The 13,374-nt window shown below is 40.1% G+C and overlaps 7 protein-coding genes across 7 annotated transcripts; 5 read left to right on the top strand and 2 right to left on the bottom strand.

The window, feature by feature from the left end:
- Nucleotides 1–63: 63 nt before the first annotated feature.
- Nucleotides 64–946, top strand: LOC132785715 (chymotrypsin-2). Its single transcript, XM_060791940.1, has one exon. It carries the CDS (start codon nt 100–102, stop codon nt 901–903), a length of 804 nt encoding a protein of 267 aa, XP_060647923.1. The 5' UTR covers nt 64–99; the 3' UTR covers nt 904–946.
- Nucleotides 947–1,283: 337 nt separating this feature from the next.
- LOC132785713 (chymotrypsin-2) lies at nt 1,284–2,247 on the bottom strand. Its single transcript, XM_060791938.1, has one exon. The coding sequence runs from the start codon at nt 2,223–2,225 to the stop codon at nt 1,359–1,361; it is 867 nt and encodes a 288-aa protein (XP_060647921.1). The 5' UTR covers nt 2,226–2,247; the 3' UTR covers nt 1,284–1,358.
- A 619-nt stretch (nt 2,248–2,866) lies between these two features.
- On the bottom strand, nt 2,867–3,934 carry LOC132786517 (chymotrypsin-2). The gene has a single exon (XM_060793062.1). It carries the CDS (start codon nt 3,864–3,866, stop codon nt 3,042–3,044), a length of 825 nt encoding a protein of 274 aa, XP_060649045.1. The 5' UTR covers nt 3,867–3,934; the 3' UTR covers nt 2,867–3,041.
- A 249-nt stretch (nt 3,935–4,183) lies between these two features.
- Nucleotides 4,184–5,261, top strand: LOC132786516 (chymotrypsin-2). Its single transcript, XM_060793060.1, has 2 exons — nt 4,184–4,212; nt 4,311–5,261. The coding sequence occupies exons 1-2, from the start codon at nt 4,190–4,192 to the stop codon at nt 5,182–5,184; spliced, it is 897 nt and encodes a 298-aa protein (XP_060649043.1). The 5' UTR covers nt 4,184–4,189; the 3' UTR covers nt 5,185–5,261.
- Nucleotides 5,262–5,364: 103 nt separating this feature from the next.
- On the top strand, nt 5,365–7,143 carry LOC132786518 (chymotrypsin-2). The gene is made up of 2 exons (XM_060793063.1): nt 5,365–5,575; nt 6,321–7,143. The coding sequence occupies exons 1-2, from the start codon at nt 5,394–5,396 to the stop codon at nt 6,946–6,948; spliced, it is 810 nt and encodes a 269-aa protein (XP_060649046.1). The 5' UTR covers nt 5,365–5,393; the 3' UTR covers nt 6,949–7,143.
- Nucleotides 7,144–9,044: 1,901 nt separating this feature from the next.
- LOC132787058 (chymotrypsin-1) lies at nt 9,045–10,080 on the top strand. Its single transcript, XM_060793937.1, has one exon. The coding sequence runs from the start codon at nt 9,100–9,102 to the stop codon at nt 9,907–9,909; it is 810 nt and encodes a 269-aa protein (XP_060649920.1). The 5' UTR covers nt 9,045–9,099; the 3' UTR covers nt 9,910–10,080.
- A 1,943-nt stretch (nt 10,081–12,023) lies between these two features.
- Nucleotides 12,024–12,878, top strand: LOC132785192 (chymotrypsin-2). The gene has a single exon (XM_060791184.1). The coding sequence runs from the start codon at nt 12,024–12,026 to the stop codon at nt 12,864–12,866; it is 843 nt and encodes a 280-aa protein (XP_060647167.1). The 3' UTR covers nt 12,867–12,878.
- The last annotated feature ends 496 nt before the right edge of the window (nt 12,879–13,374 follow it).

Below are 13,374 nucleotides of genomic sequence, written 5' to 3'. Positions count from 1 at the left end.
CGGAATCATAAAGATAAAGTCACCAGCCATGAATGAACCTTTTGATAAAACTCCCGGCACATTAGCCAACAGTTTGTGCCTGTCCGTCAAAGTCGTAAGATGAAGTTTCTCCACCTGGGTCTATTCCTATTCCTGCTGCTGCATCCTGGTACGCTTGGAAAACGCTACCAGCAGATGTATGCTGCGGATACTCCTCGAATCGATGGTCGCATTATGGGCGGTCAGACGGCTGAGGTTGGTTCTGCTCCCTATCAGGTTTCGTTGCAGCCCATCGTCGGTTATCACAACTGCGGTGGGGCCATCATCAATGAACGTTGGATTGCCACCGCCGGACATTGTGTGGAAACATTTCCACCGGAATTCATTGTCGTCGTAACGGGTACCAATCGCTATATGGAACCCGGTGCGGTCTACTACACCGAGGAGGTGCATCTGCATTGTCTGTACGATCAGCCCTATATGCACAATGATATTGCGCTTATTAAGCTCACCCAGAACATTACCTTCAATGCATTGACACAACCTATTGCTCTGCCCACGCGTCCTACGCGTGAGGGCGATGAGATTGTGCTCACCGGCTGGGGCGCTGAGGTGGCCTATGGCGAAGCTCAAGAGGATCTGCAGAAACTTGACTTGGGCTTTGTCAAACTATCCGAGTGCTATGATATTTTCAATCAGACCAGCAACATGGGCGTCGGACATCTTTGCACCTTCTCCAAGCAGGGCGAGGGCTCCTGCCATGGAGATTCGGGTGGTCCGCTTGTGAGCAATGGCGAACTTGTGGGCTTAGTCAACTGGGGCAGACCTTGTGGTCAAGGCTTCCCGGATGTGCAGGCTAATGTGTACTACTATCTGGACTGGATCAGGAATGTGCTGAGCGGCAACTCCAAGTGCAGCACGTAAACTTAACTGAAGCAACTAATAAAGAATTGAATAAAATTGTAAATTGTTGGTAGTTTTTTTTAGTACTTTACATTACTTAATGTTTCTACAAGAAAAAGCCCTTGCTTCCAAGTGGAATTACAATCTTACAACTACTTTGCAAGTTATGCAATAACGTAAATGTCCAGTTGAATTTTAAAGCTTCAACCTTTAGCACACCCTGAACACGATATCGTAATCAGTTAGATAAGTTCCAAACAACAACAACAACAACTATGCAGAAGAGTTGTAAATTAAATAGCTTAGTACATCGACTACTCGAACCATTTATGGGTGGTTCACGTCCCAGCTAAATTGTTGGTTTATTTATTTATATGGGCACTTTACAACCCAGCTTAGTATTTAGTTTTAAATATTTATTTTATTAATTTACTTGGTTAGCAATTGAAACTAAATCGTGTATCGAGTCTTACTTATCAGTAGGGATAGTTGCTAGCATAGCAATGGCAGGTCTTACAGCTGGACTCCGCCATGGTGCGTTGAATCCAGTCACGATAAAAGTACGTAGATGCATAACTGTCTGGATAGCCAATTGCACATGGATGTCCCCAGTTGACCAGACCATACAACACATTATCTTGCACAACCGGACCACCTGAATCACCATGACAAGCACCCTGTCCTCCGTCGGTTAGGGTGCACACGTGACCATAACCATTTGAGGGATCACCACCCATAATATCCTGGCAAGAATTGTAGTCCACATAGGTGAGAGAGGCCTGCTGCAAAACATCCGGAGTATCGCTCCACAAGTACGTTGATCCCCAACCAGTGAGCAATAACTTGGTGCCATTGACCGGTAGGCCAGAGGGCAAAGCGATGGGTTGTGTTACCTGATTCCACACAATCGAATCATTCAGACGAATCAGCGCAATGTCATTGTGAAAATTGGGATAGTTGTAGTTGCAGTGCACCCAATGCTCATCCACAAAGTATGTGGCATTAGGTTTCTGCCATTCTATAGTCCCGGTGATCACACGAAGATATGTTGGATTGTAGCCATAGACACAATGTGCTGCTGTCAGTACCCATTTCTCAGCGATGATGGCTCCTCCGCACATGTGATCACCATACATGCCCTGAAGGGAGATTTGATAAGGTGCCATTCCCACGAACGCATCAAAGCCATTGACAACGCGAGAATCGAATCTTTCGTCCTTGGTCTTTTCCATTAGCAGCTCGAGCTGTTCAGCAGTCATCTCGGGCATGCGTTTGCCGCTCAATTCGCTGCTCCAGCTGAGGAGCAGCAACAGGATCGCTGCACTGGCAAAGCGATTCCACATAGTGCTAACGAATGAATCTCAAAACGCGTATTAAACATTTCGCCAGGTCGTGATTTGGCTTTTATACTCGCAAAAAAAATCATAGAATGACATATATGTATATGATCGTTGTTTTATCGTAAATCGGAATCGATATTGTCCAGTTAATGGTATCTAGTCCATAAATTGATAGAGGCACGTTCTGATTAGGAGTTTGTGGCAGGGTAATTAATATCGCCTCGGGACTATGGACGACGATATGCTGGCGATGATTTAACAGCAAATAAAATAATTACGATTAGTATTAAGCGATAAACATAACGTTACTTAAATACTCTTTAAAAATAATATTTTAAATTTGCCTTATTAATATCTTTTCATCTAATGAAGATGTCCAGCTAAGACGCATCACTTGCAAAAAAAATGCTGCATACTTTTGGGCCGTCATTTTTATAGCACTTAAAACAGGAACAACAACACGTTGGTTTGCGTCTTCGCTAAGCAGTAGAAAGATTGCCTTTTAAATTCATTTACTTCACTTAAAATTCTTACATATTGCATCTGAAAAATGTATCTTAAATCTGTAGATAAATATCTCAAAATACCCAATGTTTTATCTTGCTTAGTTCCCCAAAATAATCGGACTTTGTTTTTTACAGTCTATTTCGCCATTTTTATTAACTTATTAATAATACAAACTTGATAGCCACAAATTTTCCTATAAAAACAAGCCAATAAAATCGCCAAAAAACCAACAAACATGTAAACAAATAAGAATGACTTGCTGGCTTGACCACTAGCAGAAAGTTGTCCACTCATTGGTCAATAAATGACAAATCAATTGACCCGCTGCTTACAGCCTGCAATGGTGCGACGTATCCACTCCGTATAGTATATGGTATTGGCATGCATATCAGGCTTGCCAACGGCGCAAGGGGCGCCCCAGTTGACCAAGCCCACCAGCTTGTTTTCCCACATCAGCGGTCCGCCAGAGTCGCCATTGCAAGAACCCTCACCTTCCTTGGTGAAGGTGCAAATATGTCCAATGTCCACGCTGTCGGTGCCATCCCAAAGAGCCTTGCACTCAGCATGATCGATGACAGTCAAATTGATAGTTTGCAGTTTCTCCATTGCTGGCCAATTGAGTTCCGGAGCACCCCAACCAGTTAAAGTCACCGTAGCACCGGCTGGCGGATACTCTCTGCTTAGCTGAACAGCCTGAGTACGTTCATTAAACACAATCGAATCGTTCAGATGAAACAGTCCAATATCATTGGCATATATGGCTGGTCTATCGTAACACGAGTGCACTATAGCCTCATCGGGAAAGAGTATTTGACCGGGCACCAGACGCTCATTGGTGCCCACAATAATTCGCAGATCAGCGAGATTAAAGTCGAGGGCGCAGTGTCCAGCGGTGAGTATCCAACGATCGTCGAGTATAACCCCGCCACAGATATTTGTTCTCCAAGCTGTTTGTATCGAGACCTGATAAGGTGCCGCCCCCTCCTCGGCGTCCTGACCGCCAACAATACGATTGTCGTATGTGGCGAATTTATGAGGCATGCGCTTGCCCACGGTGACGTCAATGGAACAGCCCAAAATCAGCAGCAGAAGCAGCAGACAGGTGAAAATGCGCATCCAGCGTGAAGCAGACAGCATGATGATGAATGTGTTCCTTGAAGTTTACGAGTCCGACTGCAATTAAATGACCAGCAATGAAGATTGGAATGACCCAAGTCGAAGCTTTTATAACTACCATTTATCGCAGCTGGAAGCTTTAACCACATAACGATTGTCGACCAACGGCTATCGACGACGTTTTTCTATCTTTACAATGGCCAAGGATAAAACCCAAAAACACGGCAAAACTAGCTTCAATTGGAGGCATCATAAAGTGTCGAGCGATTAGATGGAGACCGCAAAATCTCAGCGGTCTATATATTTGCAGTGTTTCGACTGGCTTTCCAGCAAATACGATTCGAATGCCCGCCATGAATGTCCCAATGTACTTATCGTTCCCGGTACTAGCCAAACCCATAAATGTGAAGCTCGATAAGAGCTGTCCGATGTATAATGCCTAGTTGAATTTTCCATTTATTTTAGTTTCACTTTGCACTGTACAACAATGAGATCATTACTGCTCAGCTTCAGCCTTTGCCTCTTGCTCTTTGTCGCCTCTTCGGAGGCACTGCGTCTGCGTGGCGAACAGCAGCCAGCTCAAAGGGCAGCTAATAGCGTCCGCTATGCCTCCCGCCTTGATGCGTCATCACCCCAAGGACGCGTGGTTGGCGGCAGTACCGTCAACATTGGAGAATGGCCCTGGATGGTTTCGATCCAGAATCAATATGGCATGGACTTTTGCGGTGGCGTCGTGATCAATGAAACATGGATTCTGACAGCAGCCAGCTGCGTTTCGGGTTTGCGTGCCCGCAATGTGATCGCTGTCACCGGCACCGTGGACACCTACAACTTCTCTTCCCCGTACTACCTTGTGGATGAAATCCACATTCATTGCAACTTTGATAAGCCGTTGTATCACAACGATATTGCTCTGCTGCATGTGAATGAGAACATTGAATTGAATGACGAGACTGCCATCATTCCTCTGAACGAGATCGATGAGTTGCAAGAGGGCGAGAAGTTGTCCTTTGCAGGCTGGGGCACCCCATCTGCCGATGGCACTCGCTCGAGGTACTTGCTAAAGTCCGACGGCACTTACATTGATGTGGAGAAGTGTCGCAGCGAACTGGGCGATACCGAGGATGTGGATCTGGGACATGTTTGTGTGCAAATGGCAGCGGGCAAGGGCACCTGTCATGGCGACACCGGCGGACCGTTGATCAATGAGCAGGGCGAACTTGTGGGCATTGGCAATTGGGGTGTACCGTGCGGTCTTGGCTATCCGGATGTTTATGCCCGCGTGGCCTTCTACAGCGATTGGATACGCACCATCATCAACGGCTGTGGCATTGCTTAGATTACAAACACTTCACTTATCAATACACATGATTTTCAGCTTGTTGTGCTGCAATAAATGCTATGCGATTTTTACGATTACATATTGTTTTATTCTGATTGATATTAGTTCTTGTTATATGGCTGGTCATTAATATCCAAAGACCAGTTTTGCTGCTTGACATTGGTTCACTTTCAAATCAGTCCACTTTTGTCAGAGCTTCTTTAAACATGTCTTACCTAATCGGTGCGTTCCTTTTCCTGCTGCTCGTGTCCTCGTCACACGCCGCTGGCCGACGTGATTTTCAGCCTGTGGTCGCGTCTAAGATGAACGCCAATTCCCGCATCATTGGCGGAGAAACAGCAGCTCTGGGTGCAGCACCCTACCAAGTGTCGATTCAGAATAGTTTTGGGTAAGTGGCAGCTAGGAATAAATTAAAAGAAGCTGAGTTATAAAAATGATCTCTTAAGAATAATACATGAAATAAATAGGATATATTTTTAAAATCATCGCAACATTAAACAAAATTGTGAACTAGTAAACGGCATACTTAAATTGTAAACCCAAATAGATAAGGAAACGGAATACAAAGAAACCATAAATTCAGTTAATTCAAGGAATACATGATATCTAATGACTATATTATTAATGATATAATATATATTTATATATTGAATATTTGAGTTCACATAAAAATTGTATCAAATAAGTTTGGAGTAAATCGGAAATTATTCATTAGATTTCGTACAGTGAAATATAAACTAAAATCATTATAAACTGAGTGCTATTAATCTTTCATTCCGTTTGAAGGATACTAAATTCGGTATTGAATAATTGTGTGGGAAATAAATTTCATTAAAAATAATTGAATTTAGATAGGAGTAAAGAAATGTAGTGAACACTTCCTTCATACAGTGTTCATTACATTTCTTTTGAAATTTCTTATCTATGTATCCTCCCATTAAGAGAAAATTTTGCACAACTCAACCAGAGATTTCACTGTAATCTAAGCTATAAAATACGATTCTCAACTAATTGAAATATTTACACAATAAATGAGAAATTCATTTTAACTTTATACCAAAACTTAAAGTACTCTAATGAATAAAACATTTACATTAACTTTATATATAACTTCAAATCTTGATCCTTCACAGCAATCACATGTGTGGCGGTGTCATCATACACGATCAGTACATTCTGACCGCAGCTAGTTGCTTGGCTGGTCTGCACAAGAGCAACGTGAAGACCGTGATGAGCACTAACGATTGGGCTGGTCCAGCATGGGAATACTACACCGAAGAGATCATTCTGCACTGCAAATTCGATCAGCCGCTGTATCACAATGATATTGCCTTGATCAAGATGCAGACTCTTGTGGCCTATGACGATGTCACTCAGAACATTACTTTGGCTGGTGTCGATGATCTAGTTGAGGGCGAGAAGCTCGTGATGACAGGCTGGGGATACGCACAGGAGCAAGGAGAATATGTTTATGACCTCAAGCAATTGGAAGTAAGCTATGTGCCATCCTCACAGTGCAATTCCACCTACGGTTACACCAAAGATCTTGATGTGGGACATTTGTGTGCTGTGGGAAGCGTTGGCAATGGCGCCTGTCATGGTGATCATGGAGGTCCTCTAGTTGATAGCCAAGGACGTCTTGTGGGCATTGGCAATTGGGGCGTGCCGTGTGGTCGCGGATTCCCAGATGTGTTTGCGCGTGTCAGCTATTACTACGATTGGATTCAGTCTACGATCAATGGCTGTGCCATCACCGTGTAGTAAGCCTTATTGGAGCTTAGGTAAGCCATCCAAAGACAGGACAAACTTGGAGGTAAAGAGTATTGTGTGGACACTGTTATCCATATGTCTTTGCCCTCTACAACAATTGCTTAGATTATTTTTATGTATTTTATTTTTATCATTATCGATACTTAATTTCACTCATTGCGCTGCAATAAATGCTATGCGATTTGTTCGATTTGAAGTATGAAGTATGTGTTGACTGTTTTATTACACATTGGATATTACGTCTAGTTATATGACTGGTCAATAATATCCAAACAACAGTCATGAACCTTTTTAGTTGGTTGTCTACAAGTCAGTCTACTTTGGTCAGAGCTTCCTTCAACATGTCTTACTTAGAAGATGGATTTCTTTTTGTCCTTTTTTTTATCCTGCTTGGCTCTCAAATGAACTTGAATTCTTGGATCATTGAAGGGGAAGAAGTAACTTTGGATACAGCTCCTTATTAAGAATCAGTACTTAATTTATATATGTAAGTACGAAATAGATAAAAATACAACAATAGAGGTATTATAAAAGTGATGATTTTTTATTTCTGAAAATAATGAATTTAGTGAAAATTATACAAATCATGTAGAAAGATATAATTCCGAACTTATTAAATCTATAATTTAGTATTTAGATCTTTAAATTAAATAGAAAATGTATAAGATTTTAATCATACTTATCTTCTAAATTAATTGAATTAATTGTATGTTATTTGACCTCAAAGAATCAAATAGAAAATATATAAGATTCTGATTCTTTGAGGTCAAATAACATACAATTAATTCAATTAATTTAGAAGAGAAGTATGATTAAAACTTATATATGATTTATATTTATAAGAATCCCAATCAATTATTTTTCACAATTACTAAGATTCAAAATTTTAATAGGTAAACTTAAGGTCCGTTTGTTCATAGCCAAGCCCGTCTCTTAGGTAATTGGGAAAGTGCCTTATCATTGCGGATTCCCAAATGTGTTACTACGAGTATTACGATTGGAATCAGTCTACAATCAATGGCTGTCGTAAGTAATTTTTTTTTGATTGGAATCTTTTGAAGTTTAAACGTCTGGAGATTGTCCACAGACAATTTGTGAACTTTGCAGCCACTCAAAACAAGACTTGACGAAATGTCTGCTCTTAATTACCAAATTTGTCGCTTATCTGTTAAGACCAAAAAAGAAAGCTACATGAGAATGTAATAGACTGTAGAATACCCGATATAATATAGAAAATATAGTATAATAAAAAGGCTAGCAGTTAATTCAAAAGAAATGACGAGAAAATAATAAAAATATTATAAAAAGCGTAGCAAAAGTAGCTGGTGGAAAGGTATGTTAATTTACTAATTGAGATTTAATGCTTAGTAGGCATTAAAAACATCATATTGAATATATTATAATATGACCATGATAAATGACGCTTCAAAATGAGTTCAATGGAAATGTCTACAACAATCTTTATCTATACAAAGTAAGTATGGTAAACAAACTTTAAAACTCTTGCTCTTATAGTCTCTGGCAGACAGAGCTACAACTTGCAATATCATTGTTGGTGCTGATAATGAATATAACTATATTCTATTAACTATTTTATGGTATATTATATTAAATTGTTCTACCCCAACAATTGTCTTTTGTCCAAACGTGTTTATACCCATTTGCAGCGTAAGAGTTACAGGTATATTAACTCTGCAAAATGTATACCAATTATTATTTTAATAGCCTCTGTAATCTATTGCCCAGTTTTTTGGAAAGTTCCGTTCTCGTGCCGTCTACAGATCGTTAACAGCGCAAAGTCCGCGACAACGCGACGTATGAGTAATCTGTTGCTATAAATTCAATTGAAGTGATGTGTTGTCACTTGCAGCCACGACTGAGTGACTTTGCTTTCGGTACTTATTCCATTTTGCGAGAATTTCGAGCATTATCAGCGTATTGGCTATGGTAATGTCACTATCGGAACTTCCCCAGAATTGCGTATCATGGCTTATCAAAAAACGTTCGAAGAAAGCAAACGCCGAAGATAAGCCGAGTCAAACAACAGGTAGCTAGCGACTATAAAAGGAATACCACCTGCATGATATTGACAATTCGAAATCGAAAGTCGAAACAACGCGTACACAAAATAATTTAAACACAATGAAGTTCCTTATTCTAATTGCCACACTTTTGGCCTGCGAGGCACGCGAACTTGGATTAGGCAAACGTGCCAGCCATCAATTGGATATCGATATAGTTCGTCCCGAATCGCGTATTGTGGGCGGCTCAGATGCTCCACAAGCTTTTGCTCCTTACCAAGTGTCCATCATGAACACCTTTGGCGAACATGTTTGCGGCGGCAGCATCATCGATGAGAACTGGATACTCACAGCTGCCCATTGCACCGAATGGCCCAAACAGTATCTCAAAATCGTCACCGGCAGCAATGATTACACCAAACCAGGTGCAGAGTATTCTGTGGATATTGTGAAGAAGCATTGTGAACACGATAAACCAGCCTATCACAATGATATTGCCCTCTTGCACGTCGCCACGCCTATTGTCTTCGATGAGCGCACTCAGCCCATCAAGATGGCCACCAAGGATTCGCTGAACACAGGCGACAAAGTCACACTCACCGGATGGGGCAGCATCAAGGCCTGGGGACGTTATGTCACCCAGCTGCAGAAGATTGAGCTCGCCTACTTGGCGCATTCGGACTGCGAATCAAAGGTGAAGAATGCCAAATGGCTGGGCGAAGGACATCTCTGCACTCTGACCAAGGAAGGCGAGGGATCGTGCCACGGCGACTCTGGCGGTCCGCTGGTCGATGAGAACAACACCTTGGTTGGCGTTGTCAATTGGGGCGAGGCCTGTGCTCTTGGCTACCCAGATGTGTTTGCATCCGTGCAATACTATCAGCCATGGATCAACGAGATGATGACACCAGAAGGCGTTGCCTGTTCGTAAACTCTCTCAACTCAAAGAGGAAATACAAGGAGGTCAATAGACCCCATAAAAAAAACCTTAACTATATATACCAAAGAACAAAAGCCCCACCGAACAAAAAACCTAGTCTGTAACTCAACCATATTTATCAAATTTATATATCGCAAAATATAAAATATTTATGAACAACAATTACTGGTTTTTATTACTTTATTAACTTGTTATTTAAAAGATACGATCTTGCCTCTTTATTTAGGAATTAAACTCCTGAAATACTCCGAGAAATTGACCGAAAAAATGCATCATGGCAGCTGTTAATCGGCTTCATAAAGATACCTAATATGTCATTCTACAGTTGAGCTCTATATATCGAAATTATATATCGTAAAATATAAAATATTTATGAGCAACAATTGCTACTCTTTATTAATTTATTTACTTGTTTTTAAAAAACCTCCAAGGTGGCTTATTTACTTTCAAGGTAAATTCCTTAAGCAACACTTGAATCATTATCCCAAAAATAAGATCAAAGCAGTGGCTAATCTACTTCATAAAGATATATCAAATGGTAATCTATAGTCCACTAATATATCGTAAAATATTAAATTTTTATTCTTAATTTATTCGTTATTTAGAAAAACCCAAGGCGGTCTCTTTTCATTAAAAAGTAATATATATTATGATCCTAATTTATAGCTATCCCCAATCACAGATAGGATCAGCACATAGGTCAATCTTGTCCATAAAGATACCTTACTAACCTAGTCTATAGTCCAGCCACATTTATCGAAAGTATATATCCCAAATATAACGTATTTACAGCCTTCACTTATTGGCCTCAATTAATTTATGAACTTGCTAACTTCATAAGGCCCCAGGCGGTTTCATCCTCGCCGAAAAGATGGCCAGTTTAGTCATAAAATCCAATTGTCCAATCGCATGAGTCTCTGTCTAAAATTAGCCGAGTCAGCTGCACAATCGATGGCCTGTTGGTCAGCGTCGTGGTTGAACTGATAAGCCAACCAATCAAATTATTATCTAACTCTCTCGCTCTTTCTCTCTGTCTCTTTCTGCAAGGAGGTAAGGGATCAATATTCGACTCTTATTCAAACAATTGTTTCAAGTGTTAATAAATTGTTGTCTGTTGTCTTCAGATACTTTTCAAGAGTTTTGTTAAGTAATGTAAAGTTAAGTATTTTTTAATGTGAGATTTTTTTAGTAGCATGAGTCACTTTTTAAACTAGTATTCGGAGGGTGAAGTACCTTATAGAAAAAATAGTAATACGTATGTTGAGAGATAGGAATTTGTGAGTAAAAGTTGGTGCTATTTTTAGAATACCTTTTAAACTTTTCACCTTTAAGTTGTACGGTTTTTTTTGATAAGTTTTCAGAAGAGGAATGAGAGTAAGTATTATATATTAGATAACTGTCAACATGTTTTTAAAAGGTTCTCAGCACATCTTTATTTAGAGCATTTCAACAATTCCCTTATATAATAATTCTTTAAATTGTTTTTATTAGACGCAGTTTTATCTAATTCCAAGAACTGATATTGTATATTGTTTCCCTATTTATATCATGTCTAGTCTTCTTTATGGAGCTTTCTGTTTAGTCTTTCGATATGCCTTAAAGTCATAAATAGGAAGTGCTTTTATTAAAATACTATATTTATTACTGTATTTATCTACTGATTCATTTTAAACCTCACTAGAATATTCACTCAGTATTTGTTATTAATATCCACTGATTCATTTTAAACCTCTGCAGAGTATTTTCCTGTATTTATTATTAATATCTACTGATTCATTTTAAACCTCTGTAGAATATTCGCAAGTGTTGTGACCAAGAACTTTTAGACCGGCAAACAAAGTTAAGTTATCAATTTGTAGATTGCGTGTGCTTTAGTCTATTTCTTTCCTGATACTCGTTGCACAGCTTGAGCTTGAGCACTTGAGTTTTGCTTATCAATGTCGACCTTCTGCTCAAGTGCTCGCCAGACAAGTGTTTGGAACCCCTACAGCGGGGTATCTATGTCTGTGTGTGTGTCTGGCATTTAAAGTAGACAAACTTCTAGGCAATAAAAGGCAACAAAATGTGGCAAGCTAAATGCAGTTAACTTCGCTACCTCAATTACAATGTTGCTGTTGCTTTTGTTGATCGCTGCTGTGACTGGTGAGGTATTTGATGAGGTGGTGTATCCACCACAGTTCACCAAGGAGCGCATTGTGGGCGGCGAGGATGCGCCTGCTGGCATGGCGCCTTATCAGATCTCGCTGCAGGGCATGAAGAGCGGACAACATTCGTGTGGTGGAGCTATTATCGATGAACGCTGGATAGTCACAGCTGCACATTGTATTCACGGCAAATCAGCGAATGCTCTGAGAGTGTTGACTGGCACACAGGATCTGCAACAGAATGACACCAAGTATTATTACGTGGACAGAATCGTGGAGCATTGCAACTACGAGCCACGCAAGTATCGCAATGATATTGCTTTGTTGCATCTCAACGAATCGATTGTCTTTGACAACGCCACACAGCTGGTGGAGTTGCAGCATGAACCACTTGCGGCAGGCGATATGTTGCTGCTCACAGGTTGGGGCACGCTTTCGCTGGGTGGCGAGGTGCCCGCCAAGTTGCAACGCCTTGAGGTGGAGTATGTGCCCTTCGAACAGTGTCGCGAGGCGCATGGCAACAGCACCAATGTGGACATTGGACATGTGTGCACCTACAACGATAAGGGACGCGGTGCTTGCCACGGCGACTCTGGTGGCCCATTGGTGCACAATGGCAAGCTTGTGGCATTGGTCAACTGGGGCATGCCTTGTGCTCGGGGTAAGCCCGATGCCAACGCTGGCATTGCCTACTATCACGACTTTATACGCACACATCTCAGTCTCAGTCAGCAGGAGGAAGCGGAAGTGGAAGGAGAAGGGGAAGGGGAGAGCAAGAATATGCGTCGAGCTCATTGCAACTGAATCTCAATTGAATCTCTACGTACTCACTTTAAATATTGTATTTTAATAATATATTTCCACTCACTTTCAAATAGATCAAGTGAATTTATCAGACAAGTAAAAGAGTTTTTTATTTGGGGATTAGAATAAAGGTTTTATTTTTAAACAAGTTTCTTTTTCTTGAATGTTAATTTTATATTGAGATTACTTTGGGCATTTTAAATACACATAGGATTTGGATAATAAATAAGTAAAAAAGACACTCATTATCTAAAAAATCTTTTACTTAAAAATAGCGAAATGAAATATAAAATTAACATACAAAAATAAATTCATTTTTGATTTAATTTTGAGATTTTTTAAAGAAGTTTATTTTGAAATAAATTTCTTTCTTTTTAAAGTTAATATTACATTTTATTTAGGCATTTTTAATCTAGTTTGTATTACTAAACAAGTTTATTATTTTTCAGTGATAATTTAAGACTTAATTTTGACATTTTAAATAAGGAATCTATTATTTAATAAGTTT

The sequence above is a fragment of the Drosophila nasuta genome, chromosome 2R, assembly GCF_023558535.2.
Source record: "Drosophila nasuta strain 15112-1781.00 chromosome 2R, ASM2355853v1, whole genome shotgun sequence".
Classification (NCBI taxonomy): domain Eukaryota; kingdom Metazoa; phylum Arthropoda; class Insecta; order Diptera; family Drosophilidae; genus Drosophila; species Drosophila nasuta.
This window is presented reverse-complemented; position numbering and strand designations above follow the sequence as displayed.

Bases quoted from the DNA above. Each gene is read 5' to 3' on its own strand.
- LOC132785715 (XM_060791940.1), top strand. From the start codon at position 100: ATGAAGTTTCTCCACCTGGGTCTATTCCTATTCCTGCTGCTGCATCCT.
- LOC132785713 (XM_060791938.1), bottom strand. From the start codon at position 2,225: ATGTGGAATCGCTTTGCCAGTGCAGCGATCCTGTTGCTGCTCCTCAGC.
- LOC132786517 (XM_060793062.1), bottom strand. From the start codon at position 3,866: ATGCTGTCTGCTTCACGCTGGATGCGCATTTTCACCTGTCTGCTGCTT.
- LOC132786516 (XM_060793060.1), top strand. From the start codon at position 4,190: ATGCCCGCCATGAATGTCCCAAT. The intron at 4,213-4,310 runs GTACTTATCGTT...CATTTATTTTAG, and splicing joins CCCGCCATGAATGTCCCAAT to TTTCACTTTGCACTGTACAA.
- LOC132786518 (XM_060793063.1), top strand. From the start codon at position 5,394: ATGTCTTACCTAATCGGTGCGTTCCTTTTCCTGCTGCTCGTGTCCTCG. The intron at 5,576-6,320 runs GTAAGTGGCAGC...GATCCTTCACAG, and splicing joins TCGATTCAGAATAGTTTTGG to CAATCACATGTGTGGCGGTG.
- LOC132787058 (XM_060793937.1), top strand. From the start codon at position 9,100: ATGAAGTTCCTTATTCTAATTGCCACACTTTTGGCCTGCGAGGCACGC.
- LOC132785192 (XM_060791184.1), top strand. From the start codon at position 12,024: ATGTTGCTGTTGCTTTTGTTGATCGCTGCTGTGACTGGTGAGGTATTT.